The 17308-nt window shown below is 33.4% G+C and overlaps 1 protein-coding gene across 13 annotated transcripts in view; it reads right to left on the bottom strand.

The window, feature by feature from the left end:
* The window catches only part of Map4k3 (mitogen-activated protein kinase kinase kinase kinase 3), a 178123-nt gene that overhangs the window by 19012 nt on the left and 141803 nt on the right, over positions 1-17308 (bottom strand). For all 13 annotated transcript variants that reach the window (XR_013429042.1, XM_078029316.1, XM_078029313.1 and 10 more), the window contains 7 exons: positions 16131-16290; positions 15274-15386; positions 9809-9850; positions 6505-6589; positions 5317-5396; positions 1768-1828; positions 1568-1685 (listed from right to left, as the gene is read on the bottom strand). Coding sequence is in view for 12 of the 13 variants with exons in the window: in XM_078029316.1 (XP_077885442.1) it covers positions 1568-1685; positions 1768-1828; positions 5317-5396; positions 6505-6589; positions 9809-9850; positions 15274-15386; positions 16131-16290 (659 nt within the window). In the remaining variant the exon portion in view is untranslated. The remainder of the gene's footprint in view (positions 1-1567; positions 1686-1767; positions 1829-5316; positions 5397-6504; positions 6590-9808; positions 9851-15273; positions 15387-16130; positions 16291-17308) is intronic.

The following is a 17308-nucleotide window of genomic DNA, read 5'->3' as shown; positions in this document are numbered from 1 at the left end:
ATAAAAACCAAACCAACTAACCAATCATGAAACAAAAAAGATCAATGAAGAAAGAGTGAGTTAAGAAACTAGTGCTGACAAAACATTTACTAAAAATAAGACTATTTTGGGTTCATTTCCCATGTCCTCCAACCAATTTCAAATGGAATAAGGACTTAACTGTTCTTTAAAAGTCTGTAAAAGTATTTAGAAAATAGAGTAATATGACTTTGGGATTTCCTATAAAACTGCAAAAATACTAAATCCTGTAAAAAAATACTGATAAGGAGTAACACTTTAAACTCCAAATATAGCTACTATAGTTCACCAAAGGAAGCTCATAACAACTCTAAATAATTATGTATATATTCAATTAAATTTTATATAAACCTATTTTAAGGAGAAAGAAAACCATGCAAATATTTTTATTTGATTTTGATTTTTAAAAAATTTCGTGCTCCAAGTGGTGAATTAGTTCTACTATAAACTTAGCAATTGAGAAACACAGATTGTTAAGTTACTTAAAAGCTAAGGTTTTGTTTTACTTCATTTGTTTTACAAAAATCTTGTTAAGGGTGTCTATATTAAAAAGTTTGTGTAAAATTCATTTGATACTAGTCTTAGAAACCTTTTAGTCAACAAATGAGGAATAACTATTATAACAAAAGGAAAAGCATAGCATAATTTAAAATTCCTGAAAGTACAAATTGAAACCCTTCAACTTCTAAGTAATTATCTTCAGACATCAAAACTTCTATTCAATAAATTATTTTTATTCTAGGTTTAGAAACTGTATATTGAAAAAATTAATTTTGTACATGTAAACACAAATATATCAAAAGCAAAGGCAAGTGTGTAGGGGAAGGGGAAACACTGGGGAATGACACTGACCAAATTATATTGTTATATATTGTGTGCATGTACGAATATGTAACAACAAATCCCACTTTTATGTATAGCTATAATGCACTAAGAAAAAAAATGTTACGGTGGGGGAAGCAAAGGCAATACATGTGATGTAAAATGACAGGAAATAAATTAGTTTTAACTTTGCAGAAAAGACAGATTAAAAATTCAGAGAAGGGCTGGGGTTGTGGCTCAGCAGCAGAACGCTCACCTAGCATGTGCAAGGCTCTGGGTTTGATCCTCAGCAACACATAAAAATAAATAAGTAAGGGCTGGGGTTGTAGCTCAGTGGTACAGAGCTTGCCTTGCATGCGTGAAGCCTTGGGTTCGGTCCCCAGCATCATGTAAAAATAATAAACAGATAAAAATAAAGATATAAAAATAAATAAATAAAATAAAGGTGTTCTGTCTAACTACACCTGAAAAAAATATATATACACACTTATAAAAAATTCAGAAACAAATATTTAATATAACTGGAAAGTGAAAGTAGAATATTTTAGAGCTACAGTGTGATAAATAAGTCCTTGTTAAAATGTATCTCTTATGATTTTTTCCTTACATATAATTTCTATTAATCCCAACTAAATTCTCTTTTATTTTCTCTCCTATAAGTACACACTACAATGAATTATTAGCTTATTTCTCCTAATAATGAAAATATAATTAAATATACAGTTACCTTGGCAGTATTCTATCAGGGAGTTTGTGTGCTGGAATAGCAACAGGTAACTTTTGCATTTGTCTTGCATAATCAAAAAGCCCTGGTAAATTATGGGAATAAAGCTGAGAAGCTTTACCTGTAAAGGAAATAAATACAATATAAGAGCTAATAATAAGCTATAACAGAACTGTAAGATGTAGAGAAACTAAAAGACTTACCAGATATTGATAGCAAGCAATTGTTCATCACATACAACCACGTACACCTTCGAGGGAATAGCTGATAAAAAAAAATGTAGAAAAAAGTTTACAAAGAATATATATAACCATGTAAACATGTACACATTAACCAGTCAGCTATCTTATCGATAGGCTCATTATTTAAAAAGTAAAATACTTTTAATAGAAATTCATTTTATAAGTATTTAAAACAGGATAATATACGAGCATAAATATTTATGTGGGACAAAAAATTTGCAATATAATTTCAGTCTAAACATTTCATATTTGAAAATGTTTTATTCCCTGCATAGTTTGGAGGCTATAGAGCACACTCTCTATAGCCCCCAAACTATGCAGGGAATAAAACATTTTCAAATATGAGCTATTCCTTCACTTTGGTTCTGGGGTTGAATAATTAACTCTTCTGGGTACTCCCCTTAAAATGTATTTACCTAGGCATATGCATATATTTGGGAGATACAGAAAAAAGGATCATGGTGAGTGTAGTGGAACACAGAGTATGGAAAAAGGGATATGATGAAAACTCATAAATCATACAGGACATACACATGCATACATGCACACATATAGAATTTCTTACTGAAATCTAATAGGAATCATTTCATTGTGAATATCAGTGATTTTCAAAGTGGTCTTTGGATCATCAGCCTGAGCATCAGTTGCGCACACGCTAGAAATTCTGGTTCTCAGACTTCACCCCACACCTTCTGAAGCAGAAATTCTGAAGGTGGGCCCAGAAATCTGTTTTAACAAGAACATCTTGGCAATTCTGATGCAAACTGGCTACACAGCCACTGATATATGTATTGAGGCATCCTGAGTTAACAAGTGTGATAGCTTAGGTTTGCTCTGGCAATTCCTACAGGTTATTCCAAGATAGACTGGGAAGAGGACAGGGAACAGGAATGAAGAGAAGAATAATGAAATGTTTCAAGGCCTCTAAGGATATTACTTTATGACCCTGAATAGCTAATAGAGAAAAACAATAATAAAAGGAGAGGCAATGACATACTCCAGACCACAGAGAAGTATACTTTACCATAGTGGCATGAAGCTGATTTTTATTTAATTCAGTGTTGAAGTGGGTTTATTTTCATACAAACACGTACTTAAGTATTTCTTTAGTATCATATCTATGGATTTTTATGAGATTATATGTTTCTAAATATAAGTTGGTTTGCTTATTAAATACAAGGATATATGAAACATCAGGACATGACACAAATTTCATTCATATTATTAACATAGGTAATAATGGAAAGGTTTTTATAAACAGTTTTATTCAAGTGTTAGATTTCATATTGGATTTTTGTTTTTAGCCCAAATTTCAAAAACTCTAAACTTTTTATAGCTCTTTAATACCTACTTCCTTTAGCAAGGTAGCTCTGGGTGAATTATCTATTTAATAAAAAAATGAACAAGGGCAGATTCAAGACTTGGCCTAGATCCATAAATGTGTTTTCTCCATGACACTGTGACCTTGGGTAATTTACTCAGTCTCTGGTGTCTCAGTGTTTTTATCTGTAAAATGGAGCACCTATATCTCACAAGGCTATTCCTGGTAATGCACTAAGAAGAGTGTCTGGTACTCAGTGAGTACTCAAGAAATGTTAGTTTTAAGTAGTAAAAGCAGAAAAAAAAATTTAAAATCAGGATCTTATTTTGCTTCATTTTCTCACTTTGTAGTATCATTCCCAAGCTAGAAGACTTATATAACCCAGTTTATTTTCCCCAGAGTATAGAGAAAGTCAACCTAATAATCAATTTCACAGTAAGATGAAAAAACTCAGGATTTTACATATTCTCATTTTCTACTCTCAAAGGCGTCCCCTGAAAGGAAAAAAATGTCTCACCTTGAAGGGCAATGTTTAGCTCAGAAAATTTCAAATGCTAAAGCAATTAAGAAAAGAAGTTATTGTAGACTGGGGCTGGATAGGATTGATGTGTACTTTCATCTGGGTGTCTTAATTTAGGTGATAAATGTTCTACATGTTACCAATAATTTTGATTATCACTTTATAGTCAATAACAATATTACCACCTTTGAACTACTTATCTACTAATTACTACAAATAACAGAATCTATTTCTTCTCTTTCCCATGGTTCTTATGTACTTTCTAACAAGTTCATTGTATAACAATTCCAGATTAAAAGATTCACAGTACATCATATAGTTTAGGACCCTTTTAGAAAATTTGCTTTAAAAAATGTGACAAAAGATGGAAATGCTTTGTAATGAAGAAATTATAATTTATAGATCTCTCTCTGTTTTATTTGTAAAGGAGATATTTATCAATAAAGGAAAATTAGTTACACATCCCACAAGCACTCAAAATGACATAACCAAATTGATTACACTGTTGTTCTTCTAAAATCAGCCTCTCCCCTGAAAATGACACTGTCATGCACCCAGTCACTCAAGTTGGAAACCTGGAGTTAACTGAGTCCTCTCCTAAGCCTCCATATTGAACTCATCATTCAATTTGGCCAATTCTAGCTCTTTCATCTTTCTCTACAAAGGCTGTGGGCTGGGAGAGGCAGTATGGTGAAGTTAAGGATATGGACTCAGAGGCCACCCTGCCTGGGTTTGTTCCCCAGTGCAGCCACTTAGTAGCTATGGGCTGCCTGGCAAGTTACTAATCCTTTCTGAAACTTAGTTTTTCTCATCTGTGAATTAAGAACTGTAATGGGTTCTCTCAGAGATTCTATAGGGGTTAGATAATATATGTCAAGCAAATAAAATCTGAGGCTGTCACACAGTAAAAAATTTTTATAGTTATTGGTAATATCATCATTGTGATTTTTGCAAGCTTCTGGGTGCTAAATGCAGAAAGATATCCCTACTCATTCTAACAATGAACAATGGCCCCATACAATTATTCCAAACCCCATGTTATTCTCTGCCCTCTTTATCTCCACACCAAACTTCACTCCTTTACCTTTGACCTAGTCTCTAGTTTCATCTCTTACCATACAGCAAACACATATTTCTAAAACAGACCTGATTATCAGTGTGGCACACAAAGCTCTGAGGTTTGGCATCTGTCCCCCTACCCAGCTCCAACTACTGTCACTCTTCTGTGCTCCCAATTGTCCAGTCACTGTTTCTCACACTTGCCATGTTATTTCACAACTCAATGCTGCCATATTTGTCTTCTTTCTGTTTGGCTGACAAATTTCTATGCATTATCATTTAAGGTCCACCTCAAACACCCCTTTTTCTTCCTCTCCCAGGAAGTACAGAGTGTAGGCCATCTATCTCTTTTGGCCTACACTCTGTATTTGTTCTCAGTGTGACATATAATCTGAGTGTTCTAGTAATTGATTTATGTCTGTTTTCCCTGGTATATCACGAGCTTCTTAAGTGTAAGGACTAGTCCAGTGACTCTGTCTTAAGTATCTGTAAACAGAACATATTCTGCGAAGGTGTTATGAATAAAAGAGGCACCAAAGCATAAAAGTGAAACTTATTTATAGTCTACTTACAATAACTTGGGTGGGGGAAGATGTACCAAATAACATACCTGCTCCATTGATGTTTCATGAAGTTCATTAAGATTAAGGGTATAAATCCCTTCTTCGGCACCAAATATCAAATATTGATCTGTAATAACAAAAGTACTTCACTAACTGATTTCAATAAGATACTTTTATACAGTTTAACTTTCAGTTAAGTATGTGTTAATATAAAAAAAAATTACTGTAAATACTTTGAATTTTAATGCAAAGAAGAAGTGAGGCACTCTAGACTATTGAATTGAGTTACATATAAATATAAGGAGGGTATTTGGGAGTGGCCAGCTAGACTTTCACTCATCAGAAGGTACCACTGACTTGAGTCTGCAGCTACTTTTCCTAAAACCCCCTGAAAACAGGAACATGTGCAAATGACTTCAGAATGTAAACCAGGAACAGAGAGAACAGATAAAAAACATTTTTACAGAATATTATTTTTCCAGGTATGATAAGCAATAACATAAAAAAACCCAGAATCTGATTGGTATCTATAAAAAAAATGTTAACTAAAACCTGGGTTCCTACTAAGAAACTCAATATCTCCTGGAAGATAACAGAAGCCTGGCCTTGTCCCTACAGGATCTGTTTTTAAGATAAGATAAAAGATCAGGTCAAGAGCTTCTTCAGACCAAACTGAAGTATTTTGAGAGCAATTTAGAAAGTCCTGAGAATTCCTAAACTGCCTAGCACTTAGGACTAGAACCGGCAAATTTAATACCATGAAATGTGGGATCAGACAGAAAGAAGTGGGTTTAAACTGAAGCTCTACCAATTGACTTTGTGAAACAATAAATCTTTTGGAGTCAGTTTCTGTTTCCATGAAATGAAATAACTGACCTCTCTAAAGTGGTCACTAGCCCCTGGGTTCTCATAGCTAAATTCCTTCAGTAAATGACTGTCTAAAAAAATAAATTAAACTAAAAAATGACTGTTTTTGTGCCGCAAAAGAAACATTTCTGAAGGAAATCCGAGCGGTGTAGAATATATTATTACATTGATACAGCGACTCTAGTGAAATTTTAATTTTATGTCCCACCCAAACACTGACAACAATATAAACAAACTTATGTATCTTAACATTAAAAAATTATAACCAAATATTTTTCAGAAAAATATTTAGAAAATGAATTAAATCAAATGCTTTCATAGTCCCAGTTGAAAAATATTAGATAACAGATAAAAACTCACGGTACTACCTCGTGTATCTGGGTTTATCCAGGATGTTGCACAGTGAATTTTCAAGGGACACCCATTAAAAACCTTTGAAAAACATGCACCCATCTGGAAAAACAAATAACTTCTATGAGACAGTGACAAACAAATGTCCTTAATACAACATGTAAAATGCAATCATTTATTTTAATATGGGAGAACATTTTGAAATTACTATGATCTTCAAACTTACAGAAATAAAATGTGTTGAATCAGTCATCAGGCTAACTTTTTACAGAATATCATTTTTTCTAGGCTATTATTATAAATTTTTTTGTAGCACAAAGTTTCTAGATGCAACAATGAATTTACTTGAGAGGAAGAGAAAAATTCACTCATATTTTATTGTCTCTTTTCATGTTAACAAAGCATTAATAGTGAACAATTCTGCCTGATAATTTGCTTATAAGAATATCATTGACATGTTCCATATCAAAAACATTACAATATTCTCTGGTAAGAAGAAAACCATAATTTCCATAAGATATAAAAAAGTCTCATTTGGTTTCATGATAAAACTGGTATTAATCATTACATTTCATATTATAAAAGAGGTGTAGTTGATTTGAAATTCATGCATGTGCTTCAAACTCAAAAACATATAGACTCTTTTGTCTTTGAAAAAAAAAAAAAGAACAATCTGATTATTTCCCTTGGTAAGATTCACTAGAAAGTTTTATTCTCTGATGTTCTTATTAATTTTCAAGTCCACTTAAAAATCTTTCAAATAAATATAATGAAATGTAGCATTCACTTGAATTGTACATTATATTCTCAAAGGGCAAAATGTTAAGTTTTGAAATTATCATTTTGATTAAATACATAAGGTTTGCATTTATAACCAACTATTTGAGGAAAAAATAGTACAAAAATATCTGGCCAGAGGAAACTTCTGTATTTGCCAGTCTGTTCTAAATTAACATAACGGCACTTTGTAGCACCTCATCAAATGTGGAGGCAACATGCTCAGAACACTCTGACATCATTAACATAAAATAATCATGACAAAAACCTTAACATTTCCTTTTTAATGACAGAAATGTATCAATCAATATTTTTAAAGATTTAAGTACCAAAAAGAACGACTTGGGTTGGCAATATCATCAGGTGGCAGGTGACCAATGATGTAAGGCTGAAACTGTATCACTTAAGAAAATCAAATTAAGACCTTTTAAGAAGACTAACAAAATGTGTATGTTAAGGTACTGCTAACCTCTAGAAATCCAAGTGGCAAGTCAGGACAAAACAATTGGTCCCAACCTTAAGTTAATTTGTATAGTTGGATCTTATCTGTCATTCCACTGTTACCAGTTTTTCCCTGTCAAATTACACACCTGAAGTAAAAGCTTTATCTTATGGCCAAATGGTAAGTTTGCCTATTATATTTCTTTGTTATAAGTATATATATGCTAGGTGATATAAATGTTATTTAAAATTATATTTTAATTTATAAATTAATATTCAAATTACAATTTTAAATATTTAAAATTTAAGTATCATGTAAAAGTAGGGGTGGGAGGTAAAAAAAAAACTAGAACTAAGGACAGCTTAACGTTACATGAGGTTTTAGATTATAGATTTTTAGTGATGGAAATATAGCTCTCTCCATACTAATATAAACTTATACATTGACTTAATATAATTTTAACACTATAAAGGAAGCATGACCATATTATTCAGCACTCCTATTACATGAGATCAGTAATGCTGAAAAGACAACTGCCTCCTTTGTTTATTGTGGTACTATTCATGACAGCCAAGATAAAAAATCAACCTCAGTGTCTATTAACAGACGGATGGGTAAAGAAAATGTAGTGCATATCCAACATGGAATGCTATTTGGACTTAAAAAAAGAAAATCTTATTATTTATGATGTGTGAACCTGGAAGACTGCTAAGTGAAACAGGCTAGAGAAGGACAAGTACTGCATTAACTTCCTTATATCTAGATAAATATCTAGATAGAAAAAAAGTTAAACTCATAGAAGCAGAAAGCAGAATGATGGTTCTCAGAGGCTGAGGAGAAGAGGAGAAGACTGGGGAGATTCTAGTCAAAAGACTTGAAGTTTTAATTAAGAGAAATAAGTTTAAGAGATCTATTGTAATCATGGTGACTACAGTTAACAACAATTTACTTGAAAATTTTATTAAGTGTAGATTTTTGAATACTCACTCCAAAAAATAACTGATAACACATATGTAAAACAGCTTGACTTAGCCATTCCACAATGTATACAAATATTAAAATATCATGTTATGTACTATAAATATTTAAAAAATTTCCTTATTAAAAAAAATTTTAAAATATGAGGAAAAATGGACAACTTGGTCTAACTAAAACCAAAAATAAACAAAACTCAACCTAGGTGATGTCAGACATCTAAATTCTAGGGATATCTAAATAGGGTTGGGTGTTTTGTAATCTTAATGACCAGGATCTTTAATGTCATTTTACTCATGGGCAAGATCAAGGACTTAGGTCAGATGTTGCTCCAATATGTCTTCTAATTTAAAATTCTGGTTTTTTTTTTTTGGTACTAAGGATTTAACCTGGGGTGCTTTATCACTGAGCCACCCTCTTGGTTCTTTTTTATTTTTTGAGACAGGGTTTCACAAAGTTACACAGGGCCTTGTTAAATTGCTGAGGTTGTCCTTAAACTTGTGATCCTCCTGCCGCAGCCTCTCAAAAGCTGCTGGGATCACAGGTGTGTGCCACCACATCCGATTAAAATTCCACATTTTTGATAACTGAAAACATGCTACAAAAATGTCATAACTATTTTGTACTCTCTCGAATATCTATGTGGCTTTTCCACATTTCTTTAAAAGAGCTGCAAACGGGATATCAACAAATTTTGGAATCAAGGAGCTTTAAAATGTCAAATTCATCATAATCTTAGTTTGAAAGACTATTTTTCAGATGCAATCACAAGTAACATTTAAATTAGCAATCTTATAGATAATAATGACCTTTGTTTTGGTTTGTTTGTTTTTTTGGGTAGTACTAGGGACAGGGTCTTCAACATGCTAAGCAAGTGCTCTACTACAAAGCTAAACCTCCAACCCTTTTAAAATTTTGAGACCGGGCTTCCTTAAGTTGCCCTGGCTGGTCTTGAATTTTTGATCCTCCTGCTTCAGCCTCTTGAGTAGCTGTAATTACAGTTGTATGTCACCATGGCTATGAAAGTTCTTTTAACACGATATAAATCTAACCTAAGATACACTTTTGAGCAATTATTTATCCTTGGCTATAGTCTGAAAACAGCTAATGTCACAGTTTGTACTTACATGTACTTTAGGTGTTGGGGGAAGACCATTGCTAATAGGCTTCTAGAAAAAGAACACATACATGATTATATATATAGATTTCTTGCTGCTGTTTGGCATAAAACAATCCTATATTTCAAACACATTTATCTAATAAAATACATGAATCTATTCTCTTTGGAAAAGAAATCATTATAGGGATAATGTTTGAGTTTCCTGAAATCCCTTCCATAGTCCATTTACTTGTAGTACCTGCCCCCACCAAAACCAGTTTTATGTGTATCCTTTATTTAAGCAATTACATATACTCATGTATTTACACAGCTTTCTAAACCCCCCCCCCTTTTTTTTTCAGTGCTGGGGATCAAACCCAGGACATCATGCATGCTGGGTAAGTGTTCTACCACTGAGCTACAGCCAACTCACTTCTAAACTTTTTGGTGTACATTTACAGAAATGTTCCCACATAAAACACCATTTTTCTGTTTGGACTTGGCCTTAAAATGGTCTTGGAACATAATTTTGCATCACTCATATGGCCTACTTCATTTATTTTAACTATAACATGGTTAACTACAATACTTTATAACTTAATTGTTATTGGATATTTAGGAATTGGATATTTAGGATTTTCAGTTTTTTTCTATAAGAATAATGATGAAGTGAACACCTCTACTTAACTTTCTTAGCACTGTGTGATTTTTTTTATTATTATTATTTTTTAATATTTATTTTTTAGTTCTCGGCGGACACAACATCTTTATTGGTATGTGGTGCTGAGGATGGAACCCGGGCCGCACGCATGCTACCGCTTGAGCCACATCCCCAGCCCAGCATTGCGTGATTTAAAAAAAATTTATCAGTCTTTATTTACTGGTAGGAAAACTAGGAAATGTCATGAAATAAGAAATCTACTGTATAATACATAATATAGACAAAGATCTTGAAAAATAATGGATGCCTCAGCTATTATTTCCCACCTTTAATCAGAATATTATTCATCTTTAAAGAAGATGAAAAATTACCCATATTAACCATATAGAAAATAAACCTCATTAACTTAACACTATCTAACCTCTTTGCATTTCATTAACTATTAACTAATTTTATGTACTTCAGAGCATAAAATTTGCTGTTTTTGAATGGTTTCATATTTCCTTAAAATAGTAAATAAAATAATCTTCAATTTGGAAAACATAATAACTAATGCCATTTGGTTTTAAGCAGATCTGTACCTTAGTAATCAAGCTAAAGACACAGCAAGAAAACAATGACATTATTACTTGAAGGTTATGTCGGTCTACTGTTTACCATCTAGTCAGACACTTGTATTAATTCCAGCAAAAATTCATGGATCAACTTCCAAAGCATATTAAATAAAATGCTAATATATGGGACAGATGGAACAATGGCAGAAGAACATCTTACTTAATAACTTTTGAGCTAATAAAACAATACAGAAGTGGGGCCCCTTGAGACATTTCTTACTTTGGTAACAAGATCATTAATATATCAATTTTATACTCATGGCATATTGTATGGGTAAGAGAATAAAATAAGCAAGAGAGCTCCACAATAAATTTGAAATAAGAAACACTGCGTGGTAACTTTCACAGGCACAGAGTTCCATAACTTTCAAGGAAGTTTAGATGTCCTTCATAATTCATCACCACTACCAGTTAGGTCAGCTTACCAAAAGCACCCTACAAATGGCTCTTACCGTGCCTTTCTTATGATAACTGTTTACGCTGTGAACGTTAACAGGTAACAGGGATAGTATAAAGAAGGCAACTGTGTATTCACTATGTGGTGAATTCCTTGCTTTCCTTCATGGCTTCTTTAGTCTTTTTTTTTTTCAGTTAAAAAAAAAAAAAAAAAGCTTTTCTAAGAAGTCTGAATCTTCGAAGGACAGCTCATCTCTCCTGGTAAAAGCTGGAGAGTCCCATCAGCAGTTAAAAATGTGAATGGCATATGATTTGCCCAGATTGAGTCAGGAAGATATACACTATTTAAAACAGACCAATATCAAGTGAGGAAATAGAAGAAGCCATCAAAAGCCTACCAACCGGGCTGGGGATGTGGCTCAAGTGGTAGAGTGCTCACCTGGCATGTGTGCGGCCCGGGTTCGATCCTCAGCACCACATACCAAATAAAGATGTTGTGTCCACCGAAAACTAAAAACTAAATATTAAAATTCTCTCTCTCTTTAAAATAAAATTAAAAAAAAAAAAAAGCCTACCAACCAAGAAAAGCCCAGGACAGGATGGATACACAGCTGAGTTCTACAAGACCTTTAAAGAAGAACTAATACCAATACTCTTCAATTTATTTCAAGAAATAAAAGAGGCGGTAATTCTAAACTCATTCTATGAGGCCAATATCACCCTGATCCCCAAACCAGGCAAAGACACATCAAAGAAAGAAAACTTCAAACCAATATTTCTAATGAACATAGATGCAAAAATTCTCAATAAAATTTAGGCAAATCGAATACAAAAACATATCAAAAAGATTATGCACCATGATCAAGTGGGATTCATCCCAGGGATACAAGGTTGGTTCAACATACGGAAATCAATAAATGTAATTAATCACATCAACAGACCTAAAGATAAGAATAATATGATCATCTCAATAGATGCAGAAAAAGTATTTGATAAAATACAGCACCCCTTCATGTTCAAAACACTAGAAAAACTAGGGATAAAAGAAACATATCTCAATATCGTAAAGACTATCTATGCTAAGCCCCAGCCAACATCATTCTAAACAGAAAAATTGAAGGCATTCCCTCTAAAAACTGGAACAAGACAGGGATGCCCTCTTTCACCACTTCTATTTAACACAGTTCTTGAAACACTGGCCAGAGCAATTAGATGAAAGAAATCAAAGGGATATGTATAGGAAAAGAAGAACTTAAATTAGCACTATTTGCTGATGATACAATTCTATACACAGAACACCCAAACAACTCCACAAGAAAACTTCTAGAACTAGTAAATGAATTCAGCAAAGTAGCAGGATATAAAATCAACACCCGTAGGTCAAAGGCATTTCTGTATATCAGTGACAAAGTCTCTGAGAAGGAAATGACGAAAACTACCCCATACATAATAACCTCAAAAAAAATAAAATACTTGGCAAACAATTTAACAAAAGAGGTGAAAGATCTATACAGAACCCTAAAGAGAGAAATCAAAGAAGACCTTAGAAGATGGAAAGATCTACCTTGCTCTTGGATAGGCAGAATTAACATTATCAAAATGACCATACTACCAAAAGCACTATACAGATTTAATGCAATTCCAATCAAAATCCCAATGGCATTCCTCATAGAGATAGAAAATGCAATTATGAAATTCATCTGGAAAAATAAGAGACCTAGAATAGCTAAAGCAATCTTTAGCAGGAGGAGAGAAGCAGGTGGCATCGCTAAACCAGACCTTAAACTATATTACAGGGCAATAGTAATAAAACCAGCATGGTATTGGCACCAAGAGACTGGTAGACCAATGGTACAGAATAGAGGACACAGAGACTAATCCACAAAATTACAACAATCTGTGAGGTGAATGGAGAACCTGCATCCTGGGAGCAAATTTTTACTCCTCACACAACAGATAGAGCACTAATCTCTAGGGTATATAAAGAACTCAAAAAAGATAAGCACTGAAAAAACAATTAACAAATGGGCCAAGGACCTGAACAGACACTTCTCAGAAGAGGATATACAATCAATCAACAAATATATGAAAAAATGCTCATCATCTCTAGTAGTTAGAGAAATGCAAATCAAAACTACTCTTAAGATACTATCTCACTCCAGTCAGAATGGCAGCTATTATGAAGACAAACAACAAGTATTGGCGAGAACGTGGGGAAAAAGGTACACTCATACATTGCTGGTGGGACTGCAGACTGGTGCAGCAAATATGGAAAGCAGTATGAAGATTCCTTGGAAATCTGGGAATGGAACCACCATTTGATCCAGCTATCCCTCTCCTCAGACTATACGCAAAGGACTTAAAAACAGCATACTACAGGGACACAGCCACATCAATGTTTATAGCAGCTAAACTGTGGAGCCAACCTAGATGCCCTTCAGTGGATGAATGCATAAAAAATGTGGCATATATACACAATGGAATTTTACTCAGCAATAAAAGAGAATAAAATCATGGCATTTGCAGGTAAATGGATGGCGTTGGAGAAGATAATGCTAAGTGAAGTTAGTCAATCTCAAAAAACCAAATGCCGAATGTTTTCTCTGACATAAGGAGGCTGACTCACAGTGGAGTAGGGAGGGGGAGGATGGGAGGAATAGATGAATTCTAGATAGGGAAGAAGGATAGAGGGAAAGAGAGAGGGTAGGGAGACCCTGGGTCACAGCAGCAGCAGCATGCCCACCTCCTCCAAGTGTTCACACTTTGTGGATAGCCATGAAGGGATTTTTAAAAAGGGTATTCTGTGAAAATGAAACTCCTGGTACATGGGATCGGTAACTTTTACATTTTAGCTGACCTGATGTCCATATTATATCACACTCATCAGCAATATTATGAAGACAAGTAAAAAAAAAAAATGCTTTCTCATGCGTTTTTCATTAATTTCTCTGATATAAGGAGGCTATTTATAGCAGCACAATTTTTTGTTGTTAATTTATGTTTTTTTATGATAGATGTCTTCCACTGATCAGGATTCAATTTTTTATAAATATTTAAAATTTTTCATGTCTTATGATTCCTAATAAATAATATACATTTTAATAGTAATGCCATAGTGTTTCAACTAACACTTATGACAGGAATAGCTGTTAAGTCTAATTTCATCATTTCTGAAATGATATCCTCACTTGCTAAAAAACAATCATAATATTTTCCCTTTGTTAGCTATTGCCTCTGTGTAAAAGCAACTATATCAACTACATCACCCATTATGTAACCTATAGTTAGAAATCTGTCCTGGAGTACAACCTATAGCTTTCTTTATGTCTTTATTTTTCATAATTTCTCAGACTATCAAAGGTATTTTCCTTTCCATTTTTGTGGAGCTAGGGATCAATCCCAGGGACTAGTACATGTAAGGTAAGGATTCTATCACTGAACTATAATCCCCAGCCCTGTACACAAAACTTTTTTTTTTGAATATTTATTTTTTAGTTGTAGTTGGACACAATACCTTTATTTTTTTTATGTGGTGCTAAGGATCGAACCCAGGGCCTTGCATATGCAGGCGAATGCTCTACCACTGAGCCTAAACCCCAGCCCATGTATGCAAAACTTTTGAGAGTTATTTTGTGCATAATCACGAGAATACTTGTTTGAAGAACACATTTTAGAATATCTACTTATTCTAATAAACATACTAAAATATCAACACAGCAATTATAAAATATACAACTGGTATAGTTTCACTAAGTGTAAGTGTGAAACTAAATAGTGAAAGGGAAACAAGTACAAGAAGAACTTATAAATGCAAATACCCACTGGCACATCTTTCTTCTCTTTCCTGGAAAGGTTTGTGCCTCGATGTTCATTCTGTTGCTGATATAAAGATCCATCTCGTTCACCATTTAACTGGAAGGAGCCCACTCCATTTCCTTCAATAAGATGTTTAAATATATTGATAAACTATTAATTTTCAGTAAGAAAATTATCAAGTAGAAAGAAAAGTATTAACTCAGAGACAGTTTCATTCTTCATCTGAGATCAATCAGAGTATTTTAGTATTGTAGGAAGAAGTTTTTATATACAATGTTCTTTACTTAAACTTCTATTTGTGCTATATTAGGCAAATTTAAATTCAGGTTGTATCTATAATTTGCTTTAAAAAGGCAAAAAATGAATACTAAATGCATAACTACTTTCATGAAAGGGGCAATTTATATTATGTTATCAAGAAATCTTAGTTGCTCTTTCTTAAATTATTTCTTTTGTATAAGACAGAAGAAAAACAGTGTTAAAAACTTTTTGTGGTGCTGGGGAAAGAAATTGATTATCTTCCTCAAACAACTCTTTCTAGTATTAATGGTATGCAATACCCAGCAAACAAGGATCATCATCTTTATAAAAATGATTAAAGGATATAAAGAAATTAAACTAAGTACCCTCCTCTTTTCTAAAACAGAAGTAGCCCAGAACCCCCCCCACCAAAAAAAAGTTTCCTTGCTTATTCATAGTTTAATAAAAGGGAATCCTTTTATTAAAAACACTGAATTATGAAACAAAAATCAAAAAACATCTCCTTTAGCCACTGCTTCTTTTCTCTCCTGCCTCAAAGAAATTCAAAATAATTTCTTAAATTTACCACTAGCATGAAAACCTGGTAAACCCTCCTCCATTACCTAAAGCAACAGGCTTTTGTGGCGGTAATCGGGGAGGTGGTGGTCTTGGTGGAACATGGGATGGTTTTGCTGGGCTCCCTGACATGGGACATCTCTTGATTGTTCCTTGATTATCTTCCTCAATAGAATGGGTTTCCTGTGGTATGAAGATGGACTTAGGCTGAAATAACACAGAAAAAAAGACCAATGATTAAACGTATAATTATTTTCTTGAAGTAAATGTTATATTTCAAATTGTGTTTACCAGATGAATTGAGGGTACTTAACTATCTGATTCAGGTTACTTTATTGTTTTAAAAATATCCTAAAAATGGACACGAATATGTGTCAAGTTTTGCAGCTTTGCAAAAAAAGGGGGAGGCTCTCTATGTCTTTTTATTAATTCTTTTTTTTTTTTTCGGGGTGGGGACCAGGAATTGAATTGAACCCAGAGCGCTTAACCACTTAGCCTCAGCTTCTTGAAGCTACTGGAATTACAGGCATGTGCCACCACGCCTGGCTTCTAATTTATTCTTCAAATCTTAAAAACAATCCTTTTGATAGCCTCAAATTTAAACAAATCTCTATATGAGTCTTACAGCTAATGCAAGCTCAGCTCCTATCAAAGCTAATCTAAACTGTCCCTTAGATGACTCAGTGTCTTTATGTTGATGCTTTTTTTCAGATGAAGGATAGAAGATATATATTAAGGTGTTCTCAAGTTAAAGAAGACAGCACCACAATAAGGGATACCTGAAAAACTTTTTGTGAAGAGAATGGAAAAAACTCCAGTCAGAGAAAGGGTTAGAAAATTTATAAATTTTTATAAATATGCCCATTATTATTATTAATCATTATTACTTTTTGTGGTGCTGGTGATTGAACCCAAGGGCTCTGTGCATGCAAGGCAAGCACTCTACCAACTGAGCTATATCCCCAGCCTCAACGTGCCCTTTATTATGAAGATTGCTCAGCACTTATTTCCTTGAAATTCAGATCTCTATACTTTTGCTAATTTAAAGCTAAACAGGCAAGCACAGCATTATTTACTTGTGTGAATCAAGACTTTCCTCAGAAGTTTAAAAAGGAAACAAAATACAGCAATAAATTTGATGCCAAGACTGGTAACAATCCAGCTCTCATATATAATACCCTGATTTCAAACTTTAAACCAAATTATTTTATAATTAAAATGTGCG

The sequence above is a fragment of the Ictidomys tridecemlineatus genome, chromosome 12, assembly GCF_052094955.1.
Source record: "Ictidomys tridecemlineatus isolate mIctTri1 chromosome 12, mIctTri1.hap1, whole genome shotgun sequence".
Lineage (NCBI taxonomy): Eukaryota > Metazoa > Chordata > Mammalia > Rodentia > Sciuridae > Ictidomys > Ictidomys tridecemlineatus.
This window is presented reverse-complemented; position numbering and strand designations above follow the sequence as displayed.